At 40.9% G+C, this 14511-nt stretch overlaps 1 protein-coding gene across 1 annotated transcript in view; it reads right to left on the reverse strand.

Moving 5' to 3' along the window:
- The window catches only part of PSTPIP2 (proline-serine-threonine phosphatase interacting protein 2), an 83368-nt gene that overhangs the window by 11428 nt on the left and 57429 nt on the right, over positions 1-14511 (reverse strand). The window contains exons 7-9 of the mRNA XM_006835142.1: positions 8304-8366; positions 1019-1117; positions 403-448 (exon numbers count right to left, since the gene is read on the reverse strand). Of these exons, the coding sequence (XP_006835205.1) occupies positions 403-448; positions 1019-1117; positions 8304-8366 (208 nt within the window). The remainder of the gene's footprint in view (positions 1-402; positions 449-1018; positions 1118-8303; positions 8367-14511) is intronic.

Below are 14511 nucleotides of genomic sequence, written 5' to 3' on the forward strand. Positions count from 1 at the left end.
GGCTCAAACATAGCAATAATTATGAGGATGGCATGGGCGGTGTTTTGTTCTGTTGTGCATAGGGTTGCTATGAGTCGTAAACTACTTGACGGCACTTAACAACAACAACCATGACTACCCTTCACACACACACACACACACACACACACACACACACACACTACCACCACACAAGAAGATGGTGGTCAGAAATTGCTGTCTCATTTGCTTCTTCCCAATTTCCCAGATTCTGATATACTCACTCCTTCTCCCTCCCTCCTTCACTTCTGATAAATCTTGTTAATCCTACTGTATAGTCACACATTCTTTGTTATAAGATACACATAATTACCTCAGAGACACATCTAGGATAATGTAAACCTCATCACCAACCCTCCCCGACTAGTGGGAGCAACCCCTCACCAGAATCTTCTGCTGCAGTCTTTGATGTCGCCAGTTTCACAAAAAGCTGTGGGACCAAAAAGAACAAGGGATTGGGAATGCTGGGCCAGCCTTCCATAGACAAAAGACACTGAAGTGCAATGGCTAAGAGGAAACGAAGTCAAGTTCATGTTCATCCTAAATTTCCTTAGTTAGAAAAATGCTATTGCCACTGGAAAATATCTATAAAACACCTTGTGCTATGTATTCCTAAAGACATAGCTCTGTCCTCTGGTGGCTGACAAACCTGGTATCCAGCTTTTAAAAAATTACATTTATAATCCACCCAAATAGGAGGCAGACTGACCACAAAGAATACACACATAGCTGAGTTTTGCAAAGAGATGAAAAACTTCAGAATACCTCTCTACCTCTTACCTTTCCATCTTCTACCCCATGGTCCCACTTCTCTAGATCTTTCTTCAATCCCAACAATACACGAGGTTTTTTCTGGTTCGCAAACCCTACGAACCTTAAGGGTCTTAGGCTACAAATCCATTCTTTATTGGAATTTTTCATTGACTTTAGCCTGATCTATATAAGTCTCAGATTTTCCAGGCCATCAGCCCTCAAACCACACACATATCCTCCCAAGTACCTTTTCTTGTTGTTTTGGGTTCACCTGGTTGGCACTCTTGTGGACAGCCTGCTCTGCTTCATCCTTGTCCCGGCATTTCTGCTCATAGTTCTTCTTGGCCTATGTTGTTAGGAATCAACAGATGAACAGACTGTACCCATGAAAACCAGCCAGCCCACCCATGGCACTCTATGAGGGTTCTGATCACCACAAGACCTTGGACTCTTAGCAGGAAGACACACTTGCTTATTCATCTTGAAAGGTCTCTTTATCCTTTTCTAAATTACATATGAAAAGACAAACCATAGACTAGGAGAAATTATTTGTAATATCTGACAAAAAAGACTGTTAAGTGCTGCCAAGTCAGGTCTGACTCATAGCAACCCTGTATAGGGTTTCCAAGGGGTGACTGGTGGGTTTGAACTGTTAACCTTGCCATTAGCATTCCCGTGTTTATGTTATAGTGCCACACCAGGACTAATACCTAGAAAATAGGTTCTCAAAACCTCTCAAAGTTCAAGGGTTAAAAATTAAGCAATTAGAACATGGGCAAAAGATATGAAGAGACATTTCACCTAAGACGATAAGAAGAGAGCAAATAAGCACATGACATGATGCTCAACATCATTAACAATTAGGGAAATATGTGCAAATTAAAATTACAATGAGGTATCATTACACACCTATAAAAATGCCTGAAACATTTTAAATAATGACATGAAATGCTAGCAAGGATGCAAAGAAACTGAGTCTCTCATTCATTGTTGGTTGTGAAGGGAAAATGGCATACTCTGGAAAACAGTTGACTGTTTGTTAATATGACAAACATACAACTACCACATTTCTCAGCAATTGTACTCTTGGGCAATTATCCAAAAGATAATATTCATACAGATGCAGCTTTCTTTGTAATACCCAAAACTGGCTCTTCCAAATGTCCTTCAGTGTTGTTGTTAGGTGCCATCAAGTTTGTTCCGACTCACAACGACCCTATGCACAACAGAACAAAACACTGCCTTGGTCCTGCACCATCTTCACTATTGTTATGTTTGAGCCAATAGCTGCTCCACTGTGTCAATCTATCTCATTTGCCGGTGGTGGGGGGCAAATGAGATAGATTGTTGACTCTCTACTTTACCAAGCATTATGCCCTTCTCCAAGGACTGGTTCCTCCTGATAATATGTCCAAAGTATGAGAGACAAAGTCTGGCCATCCTGGCTTCCAAGGAGCATTCTGACTGCACTTCTTCCAACACAGATTTATTGGTTCTTCTGGCAGTCCATGGTACTTTTAATATTCTTCTCCAACACCATAACTCAAATGCATCAATTCTTCTACATTCTTTATTCATTGTCCAATCTTCACAGCATGTGAGGCAGCTGAAAAGACCATGGCTTGGGTCAGGCGCACCTCAGTCTTCAAACTGACACCTTTGCTCTTGAACTTTAAAGAAGTCTTGTGCAGCAGATTTGCCTAATGCAATACGTCATTTGATCTCTTGACAAGCTGCTTCCATGAGTGTTGATGGTGGATCTAAGCAAAATGAAGTCTTTGACAACTTCAAACTTTTCTTCATTTATCATGATGTTATTTATTGGTCCAGTGGTGAGGATTTTTGTTTTATCTACATCTAGGTGCTATCCATACTGAAGACATCTTCAGTCATCTTCACTTCCAGCAAGGCAGGTTGCATCATCTGCATATAGCAGGTTGCTAATGAGTCTTCCTTCAATCCTGATGCCATGTTCTTCTTCATGTAGTCCAGCTTCTCAGATTATTTGCTCAGCATGCAGACTGAATAAGTATGGTAAAAGAATACAACACTGCAGCACACCTTTCCTGATTAAAGCCCTTCAGTATTCCCTTGTTATGTTCAAATGACTACCTCTTGTTCTATGTACAGGTTCCTCATGAGCACAATCAAGTGTTCTAGAATACCCATTTTTGCAATGTCAGCCATAGCTTGTCATGATCCACACAGCCTTTGCATAGTCAATAAAGCACAGGTAAACATCTTTCCTGGTGTGATGCTGCAGATTAATGTAGTGAACTACAAAGTCAGTTTGAACCGCAAGGTTGGCAGTTCAAGCTTACCAGCTGCTCCTTGGAAACCCTATACAGGGTCGCTATGGGTCAGAACCAACTCAATGGCATTTAACAACAACAACAAACGTCTTTCTAGTATTCTCTGCTTTGGGCCAAGATCCATCTGACATCAGCCATGATATCCCTCATTCCACATCCTCTTCTGAGTCTGGCTTGAATTTTTGGCAGTTCCCTGTCGATATACCGCTGCAATCGCTTTTGAATTATCTTCAGAAAATTGTTACTTGCATGTGATGGTAATGCTATTGCCCATTCCACATTCCATCGGGTCACCTTTTTTTATAATGGGCAGGTAGCTGTCTTCCAAATTTCTTGGCATAGGTGAATGAGTACCTTTAGTGCTCCATCGGTTTGTTAAAAGATTTCCATTTCTATTCTACCCATTCCTGCAGCCTTGTTTCTCATCAATGTCTTCATTGTAGTTTGGACTTCTTCCTTAAGTATCATCAGTTCTAGCCCTTGAAATAGTTGGGCATCAGCCATTTCTTTTTCTTTCTTTCTTTTTTTTTTTTTTTAAGTTTTTATTGTGAATTATGTGGGTATACATGGGAGAACATCAGTTTTACATTCATCCTATCCTATTTCGTTTCACTACAATGATTACAATCCCCTCCATGCACTATCAAACAACCAAAGGGAACACCCCACAGACCCGCCCCCCGGGCCGTCAGCACACAGCCCCTCTCCCTCCATGAGTCCAGTGTCCCCAACCACTCCATCTGTCCACGTCATCATCTCTGCCTCCATTTCTGGCATCACTGCTTCCCTGGATAGGGTCCCGCATTCCGTTCTTCTCACTTGATGGTCCCATGGACCTCCGCTCCTAGACTGCAAAATCAATCACTCTTCTCCTTTTGTTACAAAACATCTAGCTTTACATTTCTGACCCTCACAGTCAGTCCTGATAGCAATTATTCACTATTGTACTACAAGAATGTTATCCCCATCTCCTTTCATTAGCCCCATCCCAGCAGATTTGGAAACCATTCAGTGGAGATTCTACCTTCCCCCACCCCATCTGGAACTAGGCTCCCTCTTGAAAGCTTGTAAGCTAGTCACTTCTTGCTTTTGTAGCAACCCTCATTTTGGGCAGCTAATGTCCAAGTTGCCCATCCCTGTCAACCCTGTGTACCAAGCAGGTGGGAGTGATCCTCACTGTAAAGATTTGTTCCCTTTCTTGAGCTACTACATCCATAAGTATAGGTAAAGTTCATCAAATTGTAACAGATTACTCTTTTTTTTTTCCTCTTCTTTCTTCTTCTAGTCGAGTTCTGATCATCCAGCCATTGAAGCCAGGTCAAGTGGGTACTATCTGCAAGTGTGGGTGTTTCTGTGCATCTCCCCTTACTTCAATGGGGAAGCATCAGCTGAGTGCTTCACTCTCTGCTCTAGTCCTCTGTGGCCATGTCACTGCCTCTGGGTCCAGGAGTCCTGGGCCTTGCCATACTACTGGCCAACCAGGTCTCCACCCAGCTTCAATAGAGTCTACTGAATATGGTCAGACCCAGCTCCCAACTTCACTGCTGTTTCCACCCCCGCCCTTCCCCCCCCCATCCCCTTATTGGTGACCAACGTGGTCACCAGCCAGACCACATGCCTGTTCATGTATTACCCCCGAGTCTCAGTCTTGAAAGGGGGTTTGCTCTGAGGGACCTGACCACTTGCCTTGATGGCACCCGGGCAAACAGCTTGCTTGTTCTTGTAGTAATCAATTAGACTGCTGTTATTGTTTTTTTATTTTTCCTGCCAGTCTTTCTTTCACAAAGTATCTCTGTTCTTCTAGCTGCTCCAGGATGGTCTACTTGTCCTTTCAAGTAGAAATTTTCTACCTCAGATGATTCTGGATAGGGTTCAGGGTCCCACCCATGGTCTTATGCAATGTAAAACCTCCACAGGAAGCCTCTTTCACTGGGCAACTTCTACCCCCCTTTAAGGTATTCCAATCAGTTATAGGCTGAAGAGGGACTTACAAGCTTTCTATTGTGATATTTCTGATATTCCTTTCTCTCCCCATCAAGTGCCTATTTTACAATGGCAGTCAGCCATTTCTTTTCGGTACAGTGACTCTGTGTATCCTTTCCACCTTCTTTTGATGCTTTCTGCACCATCAATATTTTGCCTGTAGAATCCTGCAAAATGTAGAATACTGCAAAATGAGGCTTTAATTTCTTCATTTCTTTCACCTTGAGAAATGCTGAGTGCATTCTTCCCTTTTGGTTTACTAACTCCAGGTATTAACACATTTCATTATAATACTTGACTTTGGCTTCTCAAGTTACCTTTTGAAATTTTCTGTTCAGCTCTTTTATGTCTTAATTTCTTCCATTCACTCTAGCTTCTCTACACTCAAGAGTAAATTTCATAGTCTCATTTGACATCCATTTGCATGATATCACCATTAGAAAAAAGTGGGTCAGGATATAGGGGACCTCTCTGTCCTGCAGTGGGTGAATGATTAAATAAACTGCAATGCACCCATAACATGGAATACAATTCAGTAATAAAAAGGAACAAACTGTTGATATACACAACAACTTTGATGAATCTCCAGAAAAGTATGCTGAGTGGTGGTGGGAGTGTGAGGGGTAAGACAAAGATTACATACTGTGGGATTCCAGTGATATAACATTCTTTCTCTTCCTTTCTCTCTTTTTTTATTGAGATAGAATTCAGATTCCATTTAAAACAATTATGTGGGTTTTAGTATCTTTTAAAAATGATGCAATACATAAGATTCTTGAAATGACAAAAAAATTGTAGAAACAGAAAATATTACTGGTTGCCAGAGCTGAAGAGGGGACAAGAGAATGAGGAAGTAGGTGTGGCTTTAAAAGGGAAACACACAGATCTTTGTGGCGATAGAAACTCTGTGCATCTTGACTACATCAATGTCACTAACAACAACAACAATCATGTTTGTGGATTCCTGGTGGAGTGCTGTAGGATCAGCACTGGACTGTGAACCACAAAGTTTGGCAATTCAAACCCACCAGCTGCTTCTCAGAAACCCTATACAGGGTCACTGTGAGTTGGAACTGACTCAACAGTGCTCAACAACAATATCCTGTTTGTGGTATTTTACTTGGTTTTGCAAGGTATTACCATTGGAAGAATGTGGGTCAGGGTACATGGAACCTCTCCATATTATTTCTTAAAATTGCATGCAAATCGACAATGATCTTATCATTCAAAATCATTTAGTTCTCAAGACTGTATTTGCAACTCTTCTGTAAAGATTACACAATGTCGCCCTTGTTAGCAGTGAAGTTTATTTTTTTGAACACACTTCCTTTTTTTTCCCTCCCAACTTTTTATTGTGGATTGAGTGAAGGTTTACAGAGCAGATCATCAGTTTTACATTCAGCAAGTCATATACTTTGCATCATTACATGGTTGCAATCCGCTCCATGTACCAACAGTTAACAGTGTTTACCTCTATTCACTTTATCTATTGCATTCCTCCCTGTGTCTCCTGCTGCCTTCATCTTTCTTCTACTAACCTCCCTCTTGTTGTATAATGCCTGCCCTGCCACCCATGTTAACATATGTCTAACTCCCTAATCCTGTGAACACACTTCCTTTTCTTTTAAAGCAAGCAGGATAAAAGAGGATAGGAAGAGAATACAAAAGCCTACAACATAAAAACAAACAAACATGCAACTGCTTTTTTGCATCTGACTTCTCCCCAAAGAAAAAATGATTCTCATCCTAGGAAGGATATGAGAAATATGCTGAAGAAAAACAGAATCCTGTCACAAAATAAGAGATGTGAAGAGTTCACCTGGCCATGGAATACATTTCCATCTCAGCCTAGGTAAAAATTGACAAGAGACAGAAAGAAACCTTGGAGCACTTCAGTCGTGTTAAGGATGAAAAGGGGAAATGTCGGAAAGCAAGATACCGGCTTCATATTCAAAATGAGGCAAAGGGTGTGAAGATCTCAAGCTTATCATCAAGCAAAAAAAAAAAAAAAAACCAAACCAACAAACCACAAAGTGCAGAAGACATTACTAAAGTGATTTTTGAGTCCTTAGAAGAATCAAGTGGGAATTGCTAAAGAAGGCATGCATTCATTAGATAAAGTATTTCTGTTATAAAACCGTATCTACTTTCCTGAAGAAAAAACAAACAAGACCAAAAACCTTGTATTCCACAAAATTGCATGTTAAAATAACAGGGCTTATGGGGAAATAAAATTTAAAGTCTAACCTGCTTCATTAAATGAGTTTTTAATACAGAGGAAATGTCTCTGCAGCGCCTCCATCTGCTTGTGCAGACAAGCTAAACATCATGGAAAGCATGGCTGCTCTCAAAGCCATGAAATCAGCCACTCCGCCACAAAAGGAAGACTCTTTTCTATGTTTTTAGCTTTTCTTTAAGGTCCTCACACAATAAGGCCTCTTTAATTGGGAGAAAGATTACCCCATATTGCTATAAAATTAATAGTCTAGGGGGAAAAAAATCATGTCTCAACCAACACTATTTCTGTATTATTCTGATAGCAACCTGTATCAGTCGCTTCTAAGGTGATCAGCACCCGAGTAAAGCGCACTGCTGCAGAACAGACTGTATGTGCCATTGCTGACTCTTTCTCTTTGGACTGGGTCCCTGGATCAATGCCATAGCCACAGAGTATCCTAAGGACACTTCTGTACAAAGATGGAGTCACAGATGTCCCCGTAAGAGAGTTCCTTGTATCTCAATTTTAACCGACTTACAACAAACAGGAAGCAAGTCCTCAACAACTTGTATTAACTCTCTACTATTAAGCCATTTGTTTTAAAAAGAAAAAAGGGAAACAGACTTTTCTAATTTGCAGATGTCATGAGACAAGAAGTCACTCAATAAAGTAAGTGAGAAATCGAGATTCAACAGAGTCAAAAGGAAAAAAAACAAAAACAAAACAGCAAGATAAATGGCAGATACAGTGTTCATGCTTCTGTCCCTTGGTTTGAAATATTTCAGCTGACTTGCTAACTTCTCCAGGTTACCAGAAAGATATTGTGTTCTCACTATCTGATGTCATCATCATTCCTTCCAAGGCCTTTAAAAAGAGGGAAAGCTAAACCAGTGAAGCTTGTTTTCCCTAAAACACTGTACTAATAAATACTAACGTGATTGGAATACAATTTCAGTAGGAATATACTCAAACACAGCACAAGATTTAGGCAAACAAAAAGTGAAGAAAGTGTAACTCACATCCATGGTTTTCTTGAATTGTAAGTTCCTTTGTTTATGGGCAGCATCCATTATAAGCTCAGTCTGTAAAGAGAGACCAAGTATTATTAAAAATAAAAACGGAAAAATATTATTACTATTAGCTAATTGTGATTGAGACTAAGTCCTCCTCCTGGATTACCTCATCTAGTCCTCACCTATGGTAGGTGTGCTATTTCTAACCCCCATTTTACAAGAGGAAACTGCAGCACAGAGAGGACACACAATTTGCCCAGGATCTTATGACTGCTTAGTGGTGGGGTCCGCCTTTGAACTTGGGCAGTCTGACATCACAGAGGCTCCTTAATCACCTTAGAGTAAATCTGAACTTAAGGAACTCTGGTTCACAAAGAGACTTCAAAACTTTTGTTAAAAGTAGTTATTTGTATTTCAAAAGGGGGTTGTTTTCTGTAAATGTATACAGCACAGTTATTGTTGTTGTTAATTGTCAGTTCCAACTCAAAGTGACTCTATATAACAGAATGAAACACTGCCTGGTCCTGTGCCAACCTCACAACTGTTGCTATGATTGAGGCCACTGCTGCAGCCACTGTGTCGATCCATCTCATTGAAGCTCTTCCTCCTCTTTGCTGACCCTCTACTTTTCTCCATATGATGTTTTTCTCCAGGGACTGATACACGTTCTCTTCTGTGATATTCATCAATGATACCCACTTGACCAGCCAGGAGTCCAGGCAGCATGAAGGCAGCTTAAGAAAAGCTGTGTCGCTGCTCTGTATTCCTTCTAGTGCAGGAAAGGAGATCCTGCCCTCAACTACTAGCCAAAAGGGGGCGGTTTGATTCCGCCAAGAGACACCTTGGGAAAAAGACCTGACAAGCTACTTTTTTATATTATTATTATTGTGAACTGAGTAAAGTTTTACAAAGCAGATCATCAGTTTGCATTCAACAAATCATATACTTTGCTTCATTACAATGATTGCAATCCCTTCCACGTACCATCAATTAATAGGATTTACCTCTATTCACTGTTTGTTTGTTTTTTCTTCTATAGTGTGGTGTGTTTTTTTAAGTTTTTATTGTGGATTGAGTGAAAGTTTACAGGGCAGATCATCAGTTTTACATTCAACAAATCATACAACTTGTTTAATCACAATGATTGCAATCCCCTCCATGTACCATCAGTTAACTGTATTTCTCTCTAGTCACTTTAGCTCTTTTTTAAAAAAAAACAAAAAACACTCAGGCATATATAATTTACACCACCAAAGGGCACATTCTGCCTCCTGGTATCCATCTCTTAGTCCCTCTCTTCCCATGAATCTAGAGTCCTCAGCGGCTCCCTTTCTCCATGTCCCCATCTCTGTCTCCATCTCTGGTGTCACTGCGTCTCTGGATAAGGTCCCACATTCCACTGTGCTCTTCTCCCTTGATTGTCCTAGGGTCCTTTGTTCCTGGATTAACTGCTCTCCCATTTTTGCTACAAAACTACTACCTTTACAATTATGAGAGCCGCAATTAGTCAGGATAGCAATTACCCACTATTGAATCGTGAGAATCTTAACCCCATCTCTTTCAACCAGACCCATCTAGACAAGATGAAAACGATTCAGTGGGCTGACAATCTACTTTTGGGAAGGAAATCAGTCATTTTTTTCCACAATGGAACACAGTTCTACTCAGATACACTGGGGTTGCCATGAGTCAGAAATGACTCAACAGACAGCTGGCTTTTATTACATTTATTTATTTTTAACTATTTATTGTGAATTGTTGAAGGTTTATAGAGTAGACCATCAGTTTTACATTCAAGAAATCACAGAACTTTGTTTTATTACATGGTTGCAATCCCCTCCATGTACCAACAGCTAGCAGTATTGACCTCTATTCACTTTAACTATTGCATTCCTCCCTGTGTCTCTCACTACCTTCATCTTTACTCTGCTAACCGCCCTCTTGTACACTGCCTGCCCTGTCACCTATGTTAACATCTACTTTCTAGCCCGGGCATAATTTTCCTCCCCTCCACCCTAGTAAGTATCATCGACTGGTTATTTTATCAAGAAAACTTTTTCTTAACTTTTTACAACATTGTCAGCAGATAGTTGGTTTTTAATGCAGCAAATGTAACTTTGTCTGTTGAGTTCACCTGGGAGTAATTTATCTGCTGTTTTGAATGTTAGTGCTTTGATTAGTCAAAATAATGGAATAATAGATAGATACCTCTCAGATGCAATAATAGTTCCCAGTTATCGAGCACTTATCATGTGCTCAGCAATATGACATGTGTAACAACAGTGATGTGAGTACTTTGTTGTTAGGTGCCATCAAGTCAGTTCCGACCCATAGTGGCTCTACGTACAACAGAACAAAACACCACCCAGTCCTGCTCCATCCAAACAATTGTTGCTTGCTGGAGCCCATTGTTGCTGCCACTGTGCCAATATCGTTGGGAGTCTCCCTCTCTTTCACTGACCCTCCACTTTACCAAGCATGATGTCCTTCTCCAGAGACTGGTACCTCCTGATAATATGTCTGAAGGATGAGAAGTCTGGCCATATTGGTTTCTAAGGAGCATTCTAGTTGTACTTCTTCCATCACAGATTTGTTTATTCGCTGGCAGTCCCTGGTATCTTTAATACTCTTCTACAACACCATAACTCAAATGCATCAACTCTTCTACAGTCTTCCTTATTCACTGTCCTCGCTTTCTTGATGGCAAACTGATATTGATTAATTTACCCAAGGTGACACAGTAAGCAAGTAAAAGAATTGAGATTTGAATCTAGGAACCAATGCCCTTGTTTCTAATCCACCACCCTAAGTCAACACTATTCTTATGACAGTTCTTTTAAAACCAAAAAGAGGTACAAAAGATATAGATATGCTATAGTTCGGAATAAGCAATGACATTGCTTTTGTGCAAAAATAATATAATACAAAATTACAACATGGGAAATGAAACTCAGATGTGGTTTCTCTTTCTTCTGGGTCCATAGTTAAGTTTTTTTCTTAAACCATAACTCGCAAATGCGGTTGGATGAATTCTTAAGACATCTGAACATAATACTTGAGATGGTCTCACTTTAAACATGAGCTTTATTGAATACATTAAATTCCCTTTGGGGAGCCCCAAGGGACCCTCAGCAAACCAGGCAGTTATTTTCCAGCCTAGCTGAAAGTATTGGGTCTGGAGGTGGCCATGCACCTGCTAGTGGAGAGACAGCTAAGCCATGAAAAACTAACAGAGCTCCAATATGAGTCCCCATGGAAGGACACATGCATGGATCCTTGGAACTGCAGGTGGTGGGCTGTGGCTCACATGAGCAGCTGTGTCTATCCGCCAAGAGGATGAACAGAGTTTATTTAATGATAATTCCCTATTTTCCCAGGTTATAAAACCTGGAAATTTTGGTCTAGTAATGTGGCTTAGTCCATGGTCCTTTCTGATCTGAATATACACATTGTTACATGTCCACTTGGGAGCTATTACTACTTTGTAGTTCGTGGCCTAAACCAGCCTCCTATCTCCAATCCTACACAACTCCTGTTTCAAGTACCTTTCAGGTGGCTGCAAAGTTCTATCATTAGCCAAACCATTTTACTTCACAATCTGTCTCCTAGGATTCATGGTATTTGACAGTTGGTGGGATATTTAGAGAGCAGCAGTGCATTCCTCCAACATGGACGGTGTACCCCTTGGGGCCAATAGATGATATGCTTTGTTCAAAGCTTCTCAGTGAGTTAGGGGCTGAGCCTTTGGATAGCAAGCCCAGCTTTGCTTGCGTCACACCACCTTGATTTAAGTCTCCTTTAGTCTGTGTTCACTTATTGGATGATTTCTTCATGGTGACCCCAGGTGAATCAAGGATTCTCTTTCAGGTCTCCTTGGGAAAGCGTTGCTTCTAGGGCTTTGAGATTTTCAACTCAGCCCAAGTTCAAGGGGATTTTGATTGCACTTTATTACTGATAATACAGGGGAACACAAAAACACAATCAGCTCTGCTACAGAGTTTGGAGAAGCAAGAGGGAGAGTCAAAGGGAAAGATTTGCCAAAGGCCCCCATGACCCTGCCGTAAATCATGGTTCTGGCTGCTCTGTGGCCCACTGCCAGCCTACCCACACTCAGACTATGTTCTCAAAACTAAAAACATCACTCTGTACCCAAGAAGGTGCTTTTCTTTGTAGAAGAGTCTCTACACAGGTGTCCCCAAATTCTGCTGTGGTCATTCCAATCTTAGTTGAGATGGTAAAACAGAATGTGGGTACCAGAGGAGATCATGACTGTCTGCCTGCTAAAGATGTTCAGGCTGGGGATCGAACCTGAGCACTTTCAAAAGTCAAGACCCCTCAGAATAGCTCCTGGAATGTTCCGTACTTTGCTAACCTCCAAGAGAGGTTACCATCTCTTACTCCCTCACTCCTACTGCCTCTCATTCTGCTTCTTTTAGCATCAATGTCGTTATCAGAAGCCTCCCTGAGCCCCATAGGTGAGGTTAGTTGTCCACCTGTATGGTCAGGTGGCACCTGCATTCCTCTATTAGATCTGTCTCTATTGTCTATTTTATATCAGGACTCCTGTCTCATGTCCATCTCTGTGGCCATACTGTAGCTAAGCTTAGGGAGAGTGAGCATGTCTGCATTTGTCGAATGTGATTCTGGCCAGTGGTCCCACCCACACCTCCCCCTCTCAGTTTACTATAAGAAACCAACTGAAGCTTTCCTTGATGAATAGAAACAGCTTAAGTTCCAAGCAATGACAGACTATGGCATGCCAGATTTGACCAATGAAAATAAGAAATCTGCACTGACACATTTTCTCCCAAAGCTTGGTCAAAAAAATAAATAAATAGTGTCTAAATAGTCTTGGTGTGGTGCTGTGCATTAATGCACTGGACTGCAAGGTTGGTTTGAACCATAAAGTCAGAGGTTCAAGCTCACAAACCGCTCCTTGGAAACTCTATACAGGGTTGTTATGAGTCAGAACTGACTTGACAGCACTTAACAACAACAACAACAAATAGTATCAAAAATGGAAGTGGTACAACACAGAGTTTACTGTGACGTAAGTACTAACAAATTTATTTATAAATTGTGAACTTCTCAAAGTAGACTCTGAAGGTCCTTCCCTGCTGTGGAGAGCAGAAGTATGCAGAGCACTTGCATGACAGTAGCAGATGGAACAGTCCACTCATCTTTTAGCAGTGTGAATTTGATCTTTGCCCTTTGTTAGCACAGGAAGTTTCAGGACACTTGCAAAATTAGCACAGTTCTCCCTGAAATAACTAGGGAGGTTACTAAGGGCTCTTGAAAACATGAGGGAATGACCTTCCTTCCCTCTTAGTGTAAACCATGTGTGCACAGACTTTGGTTGTCCAAGGTACTGTGCTAATGAAATGTTTGTAATCCTCCCTGAGATGTGGGCAGGCCTGGCAAAAAGGATTTGGGTCTGTTATAAGTATAATGTACAAGCTATTGTTACTCTTTAAAAAATTGTTTAGGATTTGCCAGGAGCAACAGAGGAAGGAGGTGTGTTGGGAATAGGAGGAGGAATGGAATATGTAGCTAATTGCCTCCTTTGCCGTGAGACAAGAACCGGGTGGTGCCTGGCTACTCTTCCTGAACATTGGTTGTGAACAGGAATTTTCTAGAAGAATCCTGATCCAAAGGGAGAAATAAACCACAGAATGTGAAATCATCATGAAATCCACATTTTCAGCAACCAGGTAAGTGGATGAACCCCCAAAACTATTGCTCTGAAATAAGCTTTGAACCTTAAACTTTAAACAAAAGACATCCTCTGAAGTCTTTCTTCTTAAACCAAACAATACTTTTAGCTCACCTAGTGAGCATCAGCTTGAGCAGTGTGCTGTTTTTAAGAGCTATCTTGATGGGATCAAATTGACAATAGCAACTCTAAGGATTAGACAGGAACCAGAGAGGGGAATGAGTTTATGCTAATGGGTGAGTTACTACTCAGAAAAGGAAGAGGAGAATAGTAGCAGAGCTTGAATATAATCACTGGCACTGAATTGTACATGAAGAACTGTTGAATTGGTGCATATTTTGCTGTAAATATTCTCAACAACAACAAAAACGAAAATACATTATATATATATTACGTGTTGTTGTTGTTAGGTGCCATTGATTCGGTACCAACTCATAGCGACCCTATGCATAGCAGAATGAAACACTGCCCAATCCTGGGCCAACCTCACTACTGTTGCCA

Source organism: Chrysochloris asiatica, unplaced genomic scaffold, assembly GCF_000296735.1.
Source record: "Chrysochloris asiatica unplaced genomic scaffold, ChrAsi1.0 scaffold00015, whole genome shotgun sequence".
In the NCBI taxonomy this organism is placed as follows: domain Eukaryota; kingdom Metazoa; phylum Chordata; class Mammalia; order Afrosoricida; family Chrysochloridae; genus Chrysochloris; species Chrysochloris asiatica.